We start from the raw sequence: 19,737 nt of genomic DNA, 5'->3' as shown, positions 1-19,737 counted from the left end.
AACAACAGAATGGACCTGCACGGGACCGGACAGTTACTTGAAACACTGATTATCTGTAAAGGTTTGAGGATAAGACACCCTTGCCTTTGCCCAAAGAAAGAATATGAATAAGTGAACCATTGTAAAACCATGTCTACGAGACATGATGAAAGTCAAATGTTGGTTCTGTTGAAAAAACACAACATTGTCCAGTTTGTTATTGGATAAAGAATCCGACCACATCTCAGTGTTGCTGAAACTTCTAATCATGTGTGCACAACCGCTCTGTCTGAAGAATAAAGCAAACGATCAGTGTGCGAAAGAACAGCAAAAGGCTCCACTGGCCCTCTGAGAAAGATGACTAACATAACAAAGGAGGACCTGCTGGCTTTGTGAACTTCCTGTGGGGAAGTATTGAAACCAAATCAGGTTAGGCCACATCTGCTCTGTCCATACGGCATGGATCACTTTCAGAGCAGTTCAAAGGCCAGCCTTTTAGACCTACTCACAGAGGAAGGACAGGGGCAGCTGGGAACACACGCACAAGTCAGACACATTGTGAACACACATTCTGGTTCACCAGCATAGTTTTGGTCAACACTTATAGACAAACTTCCTCAATCTGGTGGCTTTTTCGTTATACGATTATAATTATTAGCTTCTGCTACATGTCTCATCAGGCTGAGAGAATCTGGACGGTGGGCAACGCAGCCGCACCCTAGCCCCTCCTACGCCTCCTTTTCATGAGCTGTGGGGAGAAGTTTGCCTTTGGGGCTCCCTACCAGAAATCCTTCCCGGCAGAAGCTTCGGTTTTCAGTCGCGGTTTACTTAATTTTAGGCAACAAAAACTTCTTGGTAAGGTTTAGGCAACAAAAGCATTTGATTAGGTTTTTGGAAAAGAGCATGGTTTGGATTAAAATACACCCTTTCACAACATTAACCACGTGCAAAGGATTTCTGGCAGAAAGCCTTCGAGGCAAAAATCTCCCATGTGCTTTTCATGATACAGCTACGGAACTAACATTATCAACAGACAAGGGGGGGGAGGGGGGGGGGGGGACCATCCATAAAATTACTGCACCACAATTTATAGTTAACCAGCTCCACTAGTGGTGTGAATCATAATGATTACAAGAAAAACCACTCGTCTGGCCAGTCCTTAAGGAATTACCAATATCCTTTGATTTGGGGTTTTTTCTGCTGCGAGTAGACTCAACTGCTAGAATGAGTAAGGAGCATGTGTGCAGAGAGCATGATGAGATGCAGACGTCTTAAAGGGGTCCTCCAGCAATTCAGAGTTGTACTCTCTCAAAGTTGGGAGACTTGCACGATTAAAGAATGGTCAGAATTGATGGATTCGAGGACCGAAGATCTGAATCTAAAGTCAATATGGGTCAAGCTCCAAAACACAGATCAAACACAGTCTTTAAAGAGGCAAATGCCCACGCCATTCAAACTCTGGTCTGTAGCAAGGTTTCTGTTTAAAGTTTTAATATCCCAATTCAACACAATGACACCCATGACGGTTTCATTATTTCCTCTGGCACAAAGAAATCTACCAGTGAACCTACTGTTGAGCAAAAATGTCACACACTGGAAAGTCAATTGATGGTTAAAGAGAATTGTCCGATCCACTGGCGACAGTAATTGATGGCTGTGGCGTGACATATCTGCTTTGATGCAACACTACTACTAGTGAGATTTTATGTGTATTAACTATATGACATACAGAAAAAATGGAAGCAATTTGATAAAACAAAACAAATGACCACTTTATAAACAAAAAAAAGTTCCAGTAGTTTACTACAGTTTGATACAAACTCACAATATGGAGGACGAATCATAACCTAGTGGATACAAAAGCCAACTTCAGTCGTGCAAATTACTATAAAATTTGTGATTAATCAAACTGGAGTTGACCTTCAGCCGCTGGGGCTCATTCCAGTCTTGCTGGACACCTGTGACAAGTGGATTGTCCCTTTAAAATAAAGATAAATATTCAGAATGTGAGAGACAAAGAGGAAGCCTGTCTTTCTTTTGTCCTTATGCTTGCAGCATAGTAAGAAGCCTTTTGGCTACTCACTTACGGCTGGACCACAATGACTGATTAGCGACTACAGAGGACAAGCATGTCCAGCTCCATATCTTTATGTTCCTCCTCCCACGCCCTCTCTGCCTTTGACAGCTGAGAGTCCTTTGGACCAAGCCTGGAAAACAACCATCACGTTGTTACTGAAGAAGCCAGAGCCCGGGGTGGTAGCAGAGGCACCAAAGGAAAAAAAGTCAGTTTTCTTGCCCCCTTTTAGCCCTGTGGGAAACTCCGGGGCCGCCCCTGGATTAAGTCCCCGCCTTTAAACTCAAATAAGAAGGAAACATCAAAGGCCGTCGGCCGCCGGGGCTCCGCCCTCGCGCTCCCTGACGGCTTCACAAAGGATTTGCCGACGTTCGGGAATTCCGCCTCCACTTCCTTTTATAGCGCCACTCGTGCGCTGGCAGCTCTCCAGGATCCCGCCCACCCCGGTTACTTTGACAACACAAAGGACTTCACGGAACTCGCATGCGCCGCCCACCTTTCCAAATAAGGGCAGCCTCTCCATGTACGGCAAACAATCGGTGCGAGATTGCCCTTTTCTCTTCCTTATCCCGTTTATATGATCGGAGAGGAACTGCGCTTCAGGTTGGAAGCGGTGCGATCATGGCCGAGCGAGTCCAGCAGCCCCCAGCCAAGCGGCTCTGCTGCCGGCCCGGCTACAACCCGGCGTGCAGGCAGGGGCAGCGGGCTGGAGGAGTCCTGTGTGGCGGCGCGGGGTCCGCTCCGGGAGGGTCGGGGAACGGAAAAACGCACAACCCCGAGTCGCTGCTCGACATCGCGGCGCGCAGAGTCGCGGAGAAGTGGCCCTTCCAGCGGGTGGAGGAGCGGTTCGAGCGGATCCCGGAGCCCGTCCAGCGGAGGATCGTGTATTGGTCGTTTCCGCGAAGCGAGAAGGAGATCTGTATGTACTCCTCTTTCAACGCCGGGGGAGAGGAAAGTGGAACTAGCGGGGACAGTAATGACGAGAGCCAGCTGCCTTTCCTGCGGGGTGTCACTCTGCTGGAGGGCGGCTGGGTGGACAACGTATTGCAAGTCGGTGAGTGGACTATAACGATACCATAACAGTGTGTAACCAACAAAAACAACCTGCCCAACTCGCACTGTTTGCCCTTTTTTCCGCCATGGAGCCGTGCAGGACTTTTTTAAAGGGGCTTGTGTTCGCCTCCCGTAGCCTCGTCTATCATAAACAATGCGGGGTATTTCACTCTGTGAGCCGTGCGAGAGGAGCTCGTTTCCACACGAGCCCGTAATAGTAGCCCACTTCTCCCTGTTTTTGCCCACTGAGCTGAGCGCAGTGAATCGCCCAGAGCCATCCCAATTGGAAGCTTAGCACTTTGTTCCTATTTTTTTTGTGTCTTTCCAGCTCTCCGTGCCCCCACCGATGGGTGCGCAGACAAAAGCCCCCTATATCTTTTCACCGCTGGCTAAATAGACGATATTTAGACAGGGTGGGAGGGACGGTGATTTAAAGCCACAGCGCTTCTGTTTTGTTTGCCAAACACCTTTGTGAGACAGACAGAGGGCTTTTCTTGTGCCTTCCCAATATTCAGTCAAAGCCCCAGCTATGTGCAGCTGATAAAGGCAAATATTCATTTTTTCTCCCTCTCTCCTCTCAGCTGCATTATTTGTGGTAAAGCTGGGAGTAAACAGAGGTGCTGTAGGCTCAGCAGCCCCCTGCCTGCCTCTCTGCCTCTCTGCCTCTCTGCCTGGCTGCCTGCCTTCGCCTGAGCCACAATATTTCACTGCATTCGTCAGTGCAATAGACTCAGCTGTCAATCCGACTCCCCACCCTTGGAAACGGTTCAGGATTCTAATCCCATTACCCTCCCCAGTTCATCAGAATCTTAATGCATTCTGCAAACAAGATTTTATGCATGATCTTCCTCCCTCCCTCGCCCTCTCTATCTCTCTCCCCTGTTCCCTCTCTCCCTCTCTCTCTCTCTCCAGTCTTGGCTTACTATCCCTCCAAAGAATCTGTGTGGAGATGGCTTCAGCTCTTGTGGGCTCAGAGAATGTGCAGTGCACAATAGTAGCCATGGAGCAGGCAGACAGGCAGGCAGCTCTCCCTCCCTCTCTGGCCTGTTTACCAGATTCCCCAGCATTAGGCTCATTTATGTGCTCGCTCTTTTGGGGCTTCAGGAAGCTGAACACTCAGCTCGGGGTGAAGTGAAAAAGTGCAAGGATATACAGTGTGTGGGTGCACTTTGGAAAATAGTCAGAAAGAGTGGCGAAGAGGGTGACGGGGTCATTTTCTGTGGCTGTGCATGTGTTTTTTCTGTGTGTGTGAAAGAGAAAGAGTCAGTGTGTGTGTGTGGGGGTTTGATAAACACAGAGGGGGGATTGTGCATGCGTCTGTTTGTGCATGTGTGTGTCTTGGTCTGCACGGGCTGTCAGTCTCGTCCTGCATGCTCACAGAGAGTGGAGGATGACAGGCGAGCGCATAGCAGTAGGAGGGCATGTTATGCTGATTACAATTTTCGGCCAAGATTTTTTTTTTTGTAAGCTGGGTAAAATAAAGCCAAGGAAGAGAAAATGATAAATAAAAGATGCAATCTACTCCAGGGGACAGGCAGCCACTGGAGGACGAGGGCTTAAAAGCAGGGTAGCATGGGAGGGGGCTGTCAGCCACATCACACACCACATGCATTGGCCCATCAAACACATACAGTGGGTCTGGCCTGGAAAAAAAGTGCATGGTGCTTGTGAGGGTGTGTATGTCGGTGCACAGAGTGTGTGTGTGTGTGTGTGTGTGTTGCTTTGTGTGGCTCCTTGTGTGTGTGCTGTCAGTGGGATGGGATTCAGTGTTGATGATGAAAGACAGTAGAGCGATAGAATAGATGTGGAGGTTATTGTGTATGGGGGGAAAAGCTAATATACTTGAATGGATCTGCTGTCGCTGTATTCCTCTCCTCCCCCTCTCATCTCCTCTTCTGCCTCCCTCTCTCCCAAGTGAGCAGCTATAAAACTCTCCATATTTACTCCCCTAAGGCCAACTACCAGCCCCCAGTCTCCTGTGATTATTTATCTTTTTCTCAAAGACATTAATCACACGCTTTTCCCTTTTTTCCCCTCCATCCCTTTCCATACATCAGTGCGGCAGAGGAGAGCGGATAGGGGGGATGGCGTTTAAGGGGAAGAGCAATAGATCGGGTGATATCAAGAAAAAGAGGGGAAGCCTAGAGGGGAAAAGTGGGTGGAAAATGCAAAAGAGGAGCGAGGCATTGAAATGGTGATTGCAAGAGAAGGGGATGCATGAAACTAAAGAATGAACGCAGAGAAGGGGAGAGAGTGAGATGGATGGGTTGTTCTTTCTCCCATGCGAGCTCATCTGTTCCAGTGCCAGCATTTGAGATAAATATTCATATATGAATGCAAGTGTTATCTAGCAGTCCGCTGCTCCTCGCTTATGGCAGCGTTGCAACAGCCCAGCTCCGGCCCTCTTGCACTCGTCGGACCAGTGATGAATTTGTCAGCTTCTGAGCCACATATCTAACCACAACCTGGTACGAAAAGGTTCTAGGTGTAATAATAGAAGGAGACTATCTAATTATGTATACAATGCATGTTGCTTTGGAAAACAGACCCATAACAATGCTTTTCTGTGGTAAAAGTGATATTGTCGTGAGCAGATCAAAGAAATATCGATAAATCTCACCGGTCTGCCAAGTTTCACTTTTCCTCAGCCTGTCAATCACGGTGCACCGTGCTGTAGCCGAGCATCATTTACAGCTATAGGAAACTTCCAAAGGTGCCTGCTCACGTCTCAGCATCTGTTCTCCAGCCCCCCTTGTGTAATTTAGACTCACCGTGCTGAAACGAAGGCTAACATTATGGTGCCCCCGTCCTCTAATTATAGAATTCTAATCCTATGGCTCTAACATGGCATGACAAAGCATGTTTGCACTTCATTACCCTCCTTCCTGTTTTAGTCCTCCAGTCTGGGTCAAGTTCATCCCCTCTTCACTCATTCACATATGACACACACTGTCCTGCTCCTCCTCCCCCTGACCCCTAATCCGTGTGTTTCTAACTCCCACCCCCCCCATGTCTGCCTCCAGGGCTTTGTGCCAGAGGAGTTAAAGAAGAAGAAGAAAAATTCATAGCCCCCACCACCACCACACACACCACCACCTCACTCTTACTATCCTGTTACCGTAAGCCCCATGTCCCTAAGGAGAGACATACTGATGCCTGGCATATGTCGCTCTCTGCAATGTCATTAGCGTGGGCTACATGCTACAGCCTGTTTATCCCGATCCCCTTGTTAGGCTAATTCTTCACATGAAGCTACACGTCAGTTTCTCATGCTGCTGCCCCAAATCTGAGTGATGAGGTGGACACTTTGCAGAGGCTGCTTTAAATTCAGCTAGCATGAAAGTAGATATGCATATCCTGTAGCCTATTTTGGTGTATTTTCCATGGTGGTGTTGTTGGACTAGATAGCCTATAATATTTTGCCTTTCCCCTGCCTAAAATATCACTGAATGTCCATGGCGGTCATGCCTTTTTGAGTGTGAATGTCATCCTCCTCTGCTCCACCTATTCCAGAGACGAATTGTGTGTGTGAGTGCGTGTATGTGTGTGTGTTGGTCTTGTGCTTCTGCATGCTCATAACTCAGGTTAATTTGTTCACGCTCTGGAGAATCTTAATTAGGTTTCTGCGTCATCTACTCTCTCTCTCTCACCCTCTTTTTTTTATCATGATGTCAATGAAACGGTGAAATAACAACCAGGCTGGTGGTTCCCTGTTTTTTTTAACCTGTTCCTCTTTGTAACGCAGATGGTGAAAATCATAACACAGGCTCGTCTAAACTTAATGTTTAAGCCCCTAAAAAGCGCGCTTTAGGTGCAGCAACCTGAGGGGCTGTGGAGCTGTATATCATTTCTTATTAAGATTAAATCACATATGTGCTTAGCATTCAGGCAGAATTGTGGCACTAACTGGCATAATTTAAAACAATAACACGCACAGACTCACAGATAACACCCAGAGAACAAAGAGGCAGAGAAGACAAAAGAATATTTGCATTATTGCTTGTGTGACAAAACAGTAAGCCAGAAATCTGTGCCACTTACAAAGGTGAAGTAACACTGAGCATGTGTGGACAATATTACCACACACACACACACACACACACACACACACACACACACACACACACACACACACACACACACACACACACACACACACACACACACACACTCTGCATTCTTTTGAACTAAGAATTCACAGGGCCATACAAAGGGCTTCTTGAGGACCCACATCGACATTTCAGGCATTTTGTCCACGAAGGTGCAGAATTTAAGATGCGAAACATAAATCTTGCATGAGCATGTCATCTGCGAGACGCTATCAGGCCAAGCTGGGCTTTCTTTTTTTTCGGTAGGTGAGGGCCGATTCTCTGTGTTTGTGTGTGGGCTGTTTCTTTTCATGTGGGTGGATCTGGTTTTATTTTCCTCTTAGGTTAGAGAGTTCCTTTATCATTTTACAATGCCCGTGGAGAATAAGCCCACATGCCTACACCACCAAAGACACAGGGGAGAGACGGGGCACTTCCGATTAGGCTGTTAGTCTGCGTGAAACCAGCATCTTGTAAAGTTGTACTTGTGACTCAGGACTTAAAAAGATACTGGACCCCCCACTTAAGGGCTTCTCTAGATACCAAGTAAAAGAGAAGTTCCAACAAAACGTTGACCCTGGATGTTATTTGTGGACCCAGCTCTAAGGTGAAAACGTCGAAGGAGCAGTGATCTTGGATTCGGTGCCTGAGATCAAACCCTGGTCTCGTGACTAACCCTGGGCTTGTATCGTCATGGAAACATGCCTGAGCGAGCCTGGAGCTAGTGTAAACATCTGGCTGTCCAAGAGGGAGAGAGAGAGAGCGAGAAAGAGAGGGGCAGCAACTGCATCCATGTGAAGAGACATGTAGTCTTAAGGAAAAGGGTTCTCTCTGAATGTGTGTATCTGAGAAAGGCAGATTCCAGATCTTTGTCCCATTATGTTTGTTGAATGGAAAGGAGATAGGATACATTCCAGCTGTTGTGTAATGGAAACAGGGTAGCCCAGTCTCTATTTGTGAGTTTGCATTCAAACGGGCCTGAACAGGTGTGCATTAAAACTTTGTCCATCTCCAGTTAAGTTGAGCGTCGTCCATGTAAAGTGACGGTGGCATAAGTGTTGTGTGATGATTACTCTAATTTAGCTCATAATGAGTTTCAGCTCATGCTCAGCTTCCTCCTTTAATCGCTTACGGACAGTCAGTAGCCAGTTTCCAGTCTGGGTAGCCCCTTCGAGGATGGGACCCCTCAAGGAGAGTCTAACATTGCTGTGCTGTACTCGTGGAGTGATGGATGACCACTGGCCTTTCTGCTGGCTCTGTCATGTTCCCAGAAGTTTCCAGACGGTCCCAGTGCTTGTCCCAGCCCCAGGTCCAAACTCTAACCAACCCCATTCCCATACCCAGATGTGCCCCTAGACAGCTTATTCCCACCACAGACCATAACCTCTCCTAGCCAGCCATGTTCCGTCCTCTACACCCAGCCATAACTGTGTCTTGCTCTGCATGTTTCCAAGACTGTAACCAATACGTACCATTAGACAGTCCCTCTGCCATCTTAAGCTCGTACTAGCGTCTGCATTTTGCTTTCCAGCTCTTCCACCTGACCGGAGCCAGCCTCCCCTCCCAGTTCCATTCCTGATCGCAGACATAGCTGTTTTCTCCCTGCCCCTCTTAAATCACCACCCCCAGTTCCAGCCCCAGCCGCCTCGCGTCTGCCACACTTCCCGGTCCTATTACTAAGCTGCACAAGCATCTTGCTTCAAAATTACCCCGCATGCTAATACTGGCACGTTTTCAGAGACGCTGTGTGTACAAGATCAGCGTGCATTGCCCTTGTTAAAATAAACCAGTTAAAGTAATAAAGTTCCAGCATGAGCTCCCTAACGTCTGCCCGAGTCCCAATTCCAGCTTGACTTGTCTCCTGTCCCAGACTGTGGCTGCTGGGTGTGCGTCAGCACAGTTCCTCGGCTGGCTGACTCTGTCTAGGAATCCAGTCCTTCTTCCACAGAGCTCCTGCCCCTCTCCTCTCTGTGAGCACAGGGAACGCAGCGGAGGGAAGGGGGCGATAGAAAGGCTACTAAATCCACAGTGACAAGGCCCTATTAAAGGCCGTTTTTTCTATTTCGTTTAATGACTTTTATTACCAGCCGCCTTTCTCTCTTCGATTTGGCAATAATAACAACAGGGGAATGCAGCACTCAGCGTTCTCCTATCTGATGCTCCCCTTCACTTTTTTTTCTTTTTAATGAATTCCTCTTTGCACCAATGGGCTGCTGAAATAAGCACAAAGCAGTACAAGACTCTGCTTACTGCAGTGTTAGGTTCAATGTATATGTATACCCCATGAGAGTGTGTGCATGTGTGTGCATTTACTATGCAAGTATGAGAATACGTGTTAAAGAGTACACATGCTCCCACTGTTGCTACAGAACAGAGCCTCTCTGTGCAGTTTGGTCAACAGCTGTTTCTCCCCCAGAAGCAGAACAGCTTTAGATCACCCCAAAGGCTACAAACAGTGTTGTGTGTGTGTGTGCACAATCATTGTATACTTTGCGTAGAGACTAGAAAGTTACCTGCTGTTGTCCCAGATTAAGGGCAATCTTTTTAATCTTCCCCAGACAAAAATGCAGGGCGCAGCAAAGAATATCTTGACTTTGGCACAAATATTTCTTTACATTACACTGATCTACATTGAACCAACTCTTATCTGTAAAACCCTGCCTGATGGAAAGAGCTAACAAGAATGTTCCTGTGTTGTTACAAACTCATTTAGCCTCTTACTATCATTGCAAATGATTGCTGGATTACGAGCAGAGTGTGGATTTGTTCATTTAAACTGTTAGATGGACAAGAATGTGCACCACAAAATACTTACTCAGCACTACAAGTAATGTTAGAATTTGTGTGTGTGTGTGTGTGTGTGTGTGTGTGTGTGTGTGTGTGTGTGTGTGTGTGTGTGTGTGTGTGTGTGTGTGTGTGTGTGTGTGTGTGTGTGTGTGTGTGTGTGTGTGTGTGTGTGTGTCAGGATGAGGTGTAGGTGAGGCATGTAAATGATAAGAGGGTGGATGACATTCCCATCTGTCATCATTCCCACCCTATCTCATTCGCACTCCTGCACACACACACAAACACACACACACACACTCGCCTCACAGTGCCAGGGCGCCAGTGACTAGGCACCTTAGAATAAACAACAGTAGAGGATGAGGGTTTACCTGCTGCTGACCCCTATCGCTCAGTCACGCACACGCACGCACACACACACACACACACACACACACACACACACACACACACACACACACACACACACAAAAAGGTGTTTACTCATCGACTGTTCCCTCCCCCCCAGCACTGAGCTGGCCCAATGTTGACCTCCCTCCTTGACCCGCAGGGATTTCCAAAAGTCAGAGGTCAATCTGGTCAGACTGTCCCTTGAGTGTCTGATTGCAAAGCCTGAAAGACGGGCCTGTGCTCACATTATTGTTTTCGAATAAATAGCACCTGACCAAACGAAAACCCCGCCTGCTTGATCGAATGTGCGCATGTGTTTTTGCATGTTCCAATAAGCAGTTTCTGACCGGAGAGGTCGGTGTGAGAGGGGACACAGTATACGGCCCATTGTTTTTTTTTTTCTCCTTTTAGTGGAACAATTAGGAACCTGAGCCAGATTGAGAGAGGGAGTTTACCCCCTTCTCTCTTCTTGCCCGGCAGGCTCAAGTGCTGTGTGAGCTATGCAGAGGAGGCGGTCCTGAGAGTGCCTCCGGCTTTGCCTGGTCCAGCGATGTCGTGGCTGTGTGGCATGTGAGACATGCATTCACTGAAGCTGAATAGAGCTAGAAAGGCTCTCCAGGTATGAGAGACGGAGTCAGACAATGAAAGAGAATGTGAGACATTCAAATCGAACAAGATGAAGGCTTTCAATTGACCATGGAATTTAGTTTGCCCTTCTAAAGAGTTTGGTCTTGAAGGAGCTCTTTCTTGCTCATTTCCGTCCCTTCTTGATTTTTTTTTCTTACGCCTTTCATCTTCCTATTATTTGCTCCCCTCCTCGTATTATGGCTCCATACCTGTGCCCATCCTCCATTCTCGAGCATTCCTTCCTTGTGTTTATAAGCTCTAATCATCTCTTTTTCTCCCCTTCTCAATTTTCCATTTTCATTTCCCAAGCCAGGCAATAGAAACTCATATCTTATTTACACTGCCGCTATCTAGATACAGCATGTTTCCATCGTGCTTCCTGTGTCTAAACTCCCAAAGGAAGACTAGCCGGCTAGCTAGCCTTCCTGCTCTCATTGCTGTGCTCAGTGTGAGCAGTTTGCATCCAGACCTCAGGGGCTATCACTGTTTCTACATTTAGAAGCTCTCTGTTTACTGCTGTCAGGAATTAGAAGAGGAACTGGACTTGACCTGTTTGCTGTGTTGTGTCTCTGTGATCCTCACACTGATGTTTTCAATTCCTTTTGGTTGTTGGGGGGGTCAGGTACCTCAAAGTTGTAATTAAATGTCTGGACCAATTCATAATCTTGTTTACTTAATCTTTGATCAGATAGCTCCTGATTTAAATCAAATGCTTGCCAATTATAGACAAAGTCCTTGTATGGCTGCTTGGTTATAGACAGTATCTAACATCTTTGTTTAAAAAAAGGCGATCTGTTGAGCATCCTGCCTTTTATTTATCAAGAGCAGACATCAAAAATTGCTTTCATATCTCAGGGTATCAGCATTGTTAACAGATCATTTAATATCATACCCAGCTGCATGTTTTGAACAACGCGTCTCCAGCTCCTCCCAATATATACCCGATATACACCCAACATGGAGGAGGCAGGATTTATGACCTATACTGCAGCCAGCCACCATGTGGCAAACGTTTGTGAAACCATTGTGTCGTCCATCCTTAGATACTGTCCATTTTTTCTACAGAGCCTTATAGTTGCTAGGTTAACTCGACTTTTCTGTGGTCCATCCACTGCCTTAAGCTATGACCTAGCTAAAAAGCTATGACCCTAGTTGACCATTAGTGGCTATTGGGAAATTAGTACCATAAATCAGGCCATGCCACGTTCCGCTCATAGAACCATATGACTCGCATGAAGTACAGATCCACCATTGTTGTTACTTGGCATTGTTGAGGACTCTGTTATTGCCACCCTGTCTGTCTGCATTCTTGTAAAAAAAAAAAAACGACTATCTGGCTGCCTGTCTGTCTGCCCGTCTGTGTCGCTAGCTGTTCCCTGGCTAGCTGTCCCTCTTGGGTGGCTACATCACCTCACCTCCCACACCCACCCCTCCCTCACAGCCAGTGACAGCCCAGCCCAGGGAGACATGGGTAATGGTCATCTCTGATGTACAGCCTGACTCAATTGGACTGGATGGCAGACACATGCCTAAAATAACAAAAGGAGGGGAGAGAAAAAGAGGGGGTGGAGAGGGAGGAGGGGAGCGAAGGAGCGAAGCGATCGATAAAGCAGGGACACATTGCCTAATAAAGATTTATTCCTTTTTTTCCCCCTCGCCATCCGCCTTGGCAGGGCAGAGAGGGGGAGGAGAGAATGTGATTAGTGTACTTCTTCTCCCAGGGTGCCGCTGATATCGTGTGCGTACGCGTGCACAGCAGTATGTATACCCCGATGTGTTGTGTGTATTTTTGCATCTCGTGTGTGTTTATCGCATATGTGTCTCTCTCTCCCTCCCAGGAGCAAAGGGGGTTAAAAACAGTCTCTGTCATTTGTTCTGCCAGCAGTGGCACTAGCAGCTGCAGCTGTGTCCCTGCCTCTCTCTCTTCCTGTCAGCTAATATTTAGTTAATCTTTGGTCTGGGACCTACGGGACTGGCCGGAGCTCCTGGTGCCCCATCCATCTCGCACTGATCTATATTCCACGCTGGATCCCTGTGCCATTAACCACCACCGGGGGGAGGAGAAAAGGGGATGGAGAGGCACAGAGGTAGAACGAGGAAGAAAGGGCAGATGGGTGGAGGGAGAGCCGTAGAGAGACAAGAGAGTGATGGAGAGGAAGCTGCGAGAGGGGGCTGTCTGCCGCCTCGACACTAAATGAGGGGGAAAGGGAGGAGAGAGGGAGGGTCAGACATTCCAGCCATGCACAGAAATTTCTCCCCCTAATTTTGAGAAGTCACATAAAAGAAAAATGCAATGAGAAATGAGCATGGGATGCATTTGTTAGGCTCCTTTGTTTATTTTCAGACCGTGCCCGCCACCATTCATTCTCTCCTTCCTCTTCTTATTCCCTGCTTCATTCGAATGCTGCCCCTATCAAGCCTTTTGTTTGAGGAGAGCAGGTGGAATTACCTGAAAAAAGAAAAGAGGATAAAACAACAGAGAGGTAAAGTGGAAGGAGGTGTGAAAGGCAGAGGAAGAAAAGGTGGCGTAGGTGGAGGGGGAGGAGGATGGACGGGGGGAAAAGTGGCAGAAGTGTGGGAGTGAGTGATCCATATGCAGTGAGTGGGCTACTTCATTGATATGCATTGTGTAGTTATGATGGGGTCCACCTGCGAAGGCTCCAAGTGCTGAGTCACTCACTAACGCACAGACTAAATGCTTTTATCCCAGACGCCTGGTCCATTTGAATGGAATATAATAGGCCATAAAGTGCTTTGCAAGCAGTGGCTGCTTGCCCCGTGGCAAACCCTTGTCCCTTGCTCCCCTACTCCAAATCTCATTTCACCACTTTTATAGAAACAAAGTGTGCGTACGCTCTACTTTAATTACATCCATTTTTTGTCCGCCTCCTTTCAGTGTTTTCTCTTCTTCCCCATCCCTCTTTCCTTGTTGTCCGTACTGCAGTGCTTGTCATGAAGCGAAGGAGAGAGCTAACTCTTTTCACTTCGGTCCTTCTCTCTACACTCCCTATGATGCTAGTGTGTGTGTGTGTGTGTGTGTGTGTGTGTGTGTGTGTGTGTGTGTGTGTGTGTGTGTGTGTGTGTGTGTGTGTGTGTGTGTGTGTGTGTGTGTGTGTGTGTGTGTGTGTGTGTGTGTGTGTGTGTGTGTGTGTGTGTGTGTGTGTGTGTGTGGGCACCTGTTTGGGATCTTGGTGTGTGTTTAGGGTCATGCCGGCAGGTCGTGCGTAATGAATAGCAGGGCTGTTTCCGAAGCACAACTGGCGGAGAGGGAGCTAGCCAGAGAATAGCGCAGCACTGACGGAAGGAGAGGAGGAGGATGGAGAGATGGCTGGGCGGAGGGAGGGAGGAGAGGAATGAGGGAGCAGGAGAACCAGCAAGGGAGGGAAGGAATAGTGGTTGCAGAGCCAGTGAGCCTTAACCACCTTCTGTCAGTCTGTCTGCTCTCAGCGCTGTTTTCTCTCTCATAGGAATCTAATGGCTTTTCCACTGTCCTCTTTCCAAGCCTTCACCACCACCATCTCCCCTTCTCTTCTCTTCCTCCTCTCTCCCTCTCTCTATTGCCATGCTATTTTTTTCCTCTCCTGCTCCCCTCCATCTCCTCTCACTTTCCGTTTCCCTGTTAAAACTCTTCCCCGAAGTCTGCTCCCTGTCCTCCCCTGCTGCCCCCCCCCTTTCTCTCCCTGCGCCCTTCCAGCTGCTGGCCAGGGGAACAGCTGACTAAATCTAAAGCTGGGGCCCCTGGCTCTGGCCCCGGCCCCAGCTCTGCCACAGCCTCCTCCTATTCTCAGCTCCCCTCCCTCCCTCCCTCTCTCCTCTGGCCTCTAGCCCTGGCTCCTCTCTCAGCAGCCTCAGTTCAGCCCTGGCCCCGCTCTGAGCCTCGGCTCTATACTGCCTGACTCTCAGCGGTTCCCTTCAACCATCCCCCTCCATCCCACTTCAGAGCTGAAAAGCCTTAAAACCCCTCTCTTTCTCTCTCTCTCTGTTTTGCCTATAAGCCTGCCCCTTTCTCTTTTACTGTTTTTTCACTTTGTCTTTCTTGCTAATTCACTTTCTGCCCCCCCATCCCTCCGCCCCGCTCTGACGGGCTGTAGCGGGGCCCCTGGTACTGTCCCAACATATCTGGACGGAGGCCTCATCCAGGTTGGCTGCAGTTCAGTTCCCTGGCTCCTATACCCAGCCTCTCTAGCCAGGCATCTTTCTCTCTCTGGCTACGAGCGTTAGACACTGTAACTCATTGTGGCTTGCTTTACTCCGAGCCACGTTCAGCTTGTACATTTGGTTGTTTCTGGCTCTCCGCTTCCCGTAAAAGCTCCTCGACTCCTCATGTGTGTCTTTGTCTCCTCGTCTCTTGCCTCTGTACATCTCTTTAACTTGTGTAGACAGGCTCCGCACCAGCGCAAACACATACGCTATAAGTGCACGGGCGCGCGTGAGATTGTGAAGCACATGACACATGATTGGCAGCAGGGGGAGGATGGTGGGGAACAGTAGCGAAAGGGGAAGTGGGCCTTGTCACATCTCCAGGCTAGCCGGGGGCTCGGGTTTGATCGCTGCCCAGGGAGGAGAGCCATTCTCTCCCTGCCCCCTCCCTTCTCCTACCTCGGTGGATGTCACAGGAAGGCTGCGGGCTGGTGTGATCAGGTGCAGGCCGAGGTTCTAGCTGCGCTTCTCTGAACAGACGGTGCCCACAGAAGACACCTGTCAATACTCTTCCTCCTCTCTGACGCCCAGCTATGCTGAGATAAGCGACAGAGGGTCTGACGGAATAGTTCAGAGCAACTCCCAGCTACGGCGGAATACACACAGACACACATCTACACACTCACACACTCATTCCCTTTGTGCAGAAGTGTGCCAAAGAAGCGCGGGCAGGAAGAAGCAGAGTCAGTCTGCTCCAGTTGAAGCAACATCAGAACCTCACAGCTCTGCACAGATTATTATTCAGCCCACTCCCTGTCTGTCTAATGCCCAGTACAGCCTTTGTCATTCCTGCTTCATGTCTTTGTTGTCATTTTTTGTTGTTTTGTTTTTGTGTGTGTGCGTGTGTGTGTGTGTGTGTGTGTGTGTGTGTGTGTGGAGAGGAAATTGGGGGTGGGGAAAGAAGCAGCATAAGTTTCCTTTGGAGTCACGCTTTCTCTTGTTGACTGACAGATGCGGGACGATGAAAGCAAATCACAACGTGCCACCGACTTCAAAGGTCCCTGTGTTCCGCCATTTATTGGCAACAATGCACAACAACCTCCCTCCCTGTGTGGATTTCTTCAAAACAGGGAGGGGAATAAGCTGGAAGAAACAGAGGCAGATGACAAAGACGGTACCATCCAAACAGCTGTAGGGGTATAGAGGGAGGAGGAAGGGTGCTAAATAATCAGACCAAAGCACTGTAACCGACTCGGACTGCTTTTCAAAAGCATTTTCAATCAAAACGGGCATTTGATGTGCACTGGTTCTGATACCCGGGATGTTTGAGAGCAGAAAATGTGACGGTTGTAAAGTTGTAAAGACATCTCTCTGCTTTGGTTCCTCACTCAGAGGAGTGTTTGGAGTGTTTTGCATGGACCAGCGCATTAGTAATTAACTAAGTGTAAAAGCTAAGATGAAGTAAGCCGCTTGGTTCTGCTCCCCTAACCTTGCAGACTCCCTCCCTCCTTCACTCTTTCCCCTTTATTCTTCCTCTTGTCCAGGATGGCACCCATTGACTGCCACTGACCTAATTTGGGCAAATTTCACTGACCTACTTCATGGGTGAATGCTGACTTTGCCCACGGGAGGGGATTCTCTCACACACACATGCACACGCATTCTTTTCCATCCATGTTATTAATATGCAGCATATTGTACAGTTGCTATGGCGCTGGGCATGTACCCCCTCAGTTGTGCCCTCCAACCCCGCCTTGATCTCTGCCATCGCACCCCCTGTCCGTGCCTCCCTCTGCACTATGACATCCCAAATGAACATAATGAGGATCTCAAAGTGCGGACACGTGGTAAAATATAAACAAAGCAGTTGGCCTTTGTTTCATGTGGTCTCAGAGGTGACATAATCCTTCACTTCACTAGTCTCCGAAGAGACATAATCAGCGTAATTGCATACAGATATGATTATTCTTCTGTCATCTGTGAAAATGCTAATTTGAGCAAGTTTGATCAAACCGTGTGGAGATGCTTTTCGAGTGCAATCACAGTAATTCTTTTGCAATGTTAGTTGGACAGAGACTCGATCCCATAGGAGGATTTGCATCTTTTAACTCCCTTGTATTAAAAATGAATTCAAGCATCATTGCCTTCCTGCAGCCGATTAACTCCCAGCTGACTGGACACACAGGATCCTCTGGAGGTTGTAGGAAAAGGTGCTGTCATAGTTTGATTAGTTTTGCTCCTTTTAACGTGACGATGATTAGTAATAGACTTCTCTGCCTGCAGCCTCCCACGAGGACATGGTAGTTGGAAGCAAGTCTAACCTGATTCAGTGTTATTGTCACGCTCGCGTATTAGTCTTTTGTGTGTGTGTGTGTGTGTGTGTGTGTGTGTGTGTGTGTGTGTGTGTGTGTGTGTGTGTGTGTGTGTGTGTGTGTGTGTGTGTGTGTGTGTGTGTGTGTGTGTGTGTGTGTGTGTGTGTGTGTAAGAATGAGAAAGGTATTTGCATTTTTTGTTTTGTATGTGTGTGGACCTGCCCGCCTCGCCATGTGTCTCATCTGCGTTCTCCCTCATACGTGCCCCTGCAAACTCAATTCCCCCCGATTTGCAAACACGCAACATACTTATGCGCTCACGCCGGACAGACGTGTTGTCATGGCAACACATACAGATGTCAACAAAAGAGGCTACAGGGTGAACATTGTCTCCCACTTGTCCAGCAGGGTGCAATTTATCTCAATAGAGCCATGAAAGGCAGCTATTTACATGAAACAAGCTGTTTCTGGGAAATAGGGGTCTCTCTGAAGGTTTTGATGTCAGCTGTCTGCTTTTAGCTTGAGAGTGGAAACCTAAACCATCTAGAGAGGACGAGGAACGAGCTGTAAACCTACTGAGAGGGCTCAGTTCCCTTGTGCGGTTCGCAGCTCCTCACTCCATCTCTTACTGTTTCCACACACTCGCGGAAGGCCAAACGTAGCATGTGATTTCAGATGCTTACAGTTTGCACAGAGTAAATCTAACCCCCTTTGCTTTATAGCTTATCCTTAAGAGAGTGGTCCTAACATCAACGTCAATATTTACAGGAATAGCCCGCAGGCAAGAGAATCGACCACCACGATTCAGCAGAGACGTATTCAACCTTTCTCTTGCCTTCCCCCTACCTACCTCCCTCCCCTCCACCCCTCTCCTCTTTCCCTCACTTGTCTTCATCCCGGTTATTCCTGCTCTCAGCAGCGGCCCGTCCATCACAGTGCCAGGTGGCTGAGATATTTCTCATTGGGTTACCTTTGTTTTGTGTGTGCGTCTGCGTGTGTATACAAGGTGTATACGCGTGCACGACGTCTCTGGCAGAGCTGCGGCTTTGACACAGGCTCAGCGGCTGTTTGAGAGATGCTGGATGACGCGTGTCAAGTGATATTAAATGTGAGAGAGCCACCCCCTCTTCCCTCATTCACTCCTCCCTCTGCTCTGCCCAGACCTCTGCCACGGACCGTGTCTGCTGTGGTTAGTGTGAGCTATGACACTTTTCATTGGGGTTTTAGGGGGTGGAGGTGCCACGTCTGATGTACGAGGCCTCACATCTCTCTGGGTAGAGTGGACACTTTGGCCTACAAAAGCTCTCGGAAGGTCACCAGAGCTACGCAGCTACAGAACACGTCCCATACCTGTTTCACGTGACGTGTGCTTTGCTCTTTGAAATGTCATCTTTCAAACGAGTCCGTCTTAATGTGGTTAGTGTGCGAAATGCATATTTGCCCATGGCAATCATAATTGCTTGGTAATTGCTAATTAACTGGTGTGTATTTACATGTGGTTGCAGTGCTTTTGTGTTGTATTTGTCTTCAAAGGGAGATGCCATCGTAAATCCAGGTCCCTCTCAGACAGGCTCCATACCTTTTATGATTTGTATGCATGCTTGTGTTCATTGTACCGTAGAATAGAGACGTAGACATCACTATTTGCGATGCCACTCCTGGAAAGCGCCATTTAAAAGGTTAACCTATTTCTCGGTGAATGTTTCATTTCTCTGTGGTGTTTTTGTGTGGATGTACACGTGTGTGTATCTGCTCCCATCTGTGTCAGGTAATAATGTGGAAGTATGAGTTGTGGGCCAGTGTGCTCAGTGCTATAATGGGACAGTGCGAGCCAGGGGATGTTGGGCAGGGGGTGGGTTTACACCAGGATGTGGCATGCGCTGCTGAACGTAGAGCAGTGAGTGTGACCTCAGTGACTCCAGGAAGGAAGGGGTTAAGCACGAGCCGGCAGGGCTTGCATGGGCTGCGTTACGCAAACTGGCGGCTGGCTGGAGCTGAAAGGGGAAGTGCTGAGCTCAGAGGAACACTGGCTCAGAGCCATCACTCCCTCCTCCCTCCCCTGAAACTCCCCCCTTTGCCTCCCCGGCCCTCCTCCCCTCATCCCCGCCTCCCCGCTACAGCTGAGCGCTCCCCATGCTTCCCACCGCCAGGCGTGGTGATGTGTGTTTGTGTGTCTGTGTGCCTGTGCTGGAATGCAGCTTCCCCCTCGGCTGGGGCCTGTGTGTGTGTGTGTGTGTTTGTGTGTGGGTGTACACGTGTGTGTATGTGTGTCTGTCTGGAATGATGCCTC

The 19,737-nt window shown here is 48.4% G+C and overlaps 1 protein-coding gene across 1 annotated transcript in view; it reads left to right on the top strand.

The window, feature by feature from the left end:
- Positions 1 to 2,642: 2,642 nt before the first annotated feature.
- Positions 2,643 to 19,737, top strand: part of LOC117767978 (zinc finger SWIM domain-containing protein 6-like) — a 43,468-nt gene continuing 26,373 nt past the window's right edge. Inside the window, exon 1 of the mRNA XM_034595965.1 lies at positions 2,643 to 3,107. Coding sequence (XP_034451856.1) covers positions 2,675 to 3,107 — 433 coding nt within the window. The 5' untranslated portion in view covers positions 2,643 to 2,674. The remainder of the gene's footprint in view (positions 3,108 to 19,737) is intronic.

The sequence above is a fragment of the Hippoglossus hippoglossus genome, chromosome 9, assembly GCF_009819705.1.
Source record: "Hippoglossus hippoglossus isolate fHipHip1 chromosome 9, fHipHip1.pri, whole genome shotgun sequence".
Lineage (NCBI taxonomy): Eukaryota > Metazoa > Chordata > Actinopteri > Pleuronectiformes > Pleuronectidae > Hippoglossus > Hippoglossus hippoglossus.
Note: the sequence above shows the minus strand (reverse complement) of the source record. Positions and strands in the feature narration are given on the sequence as shown.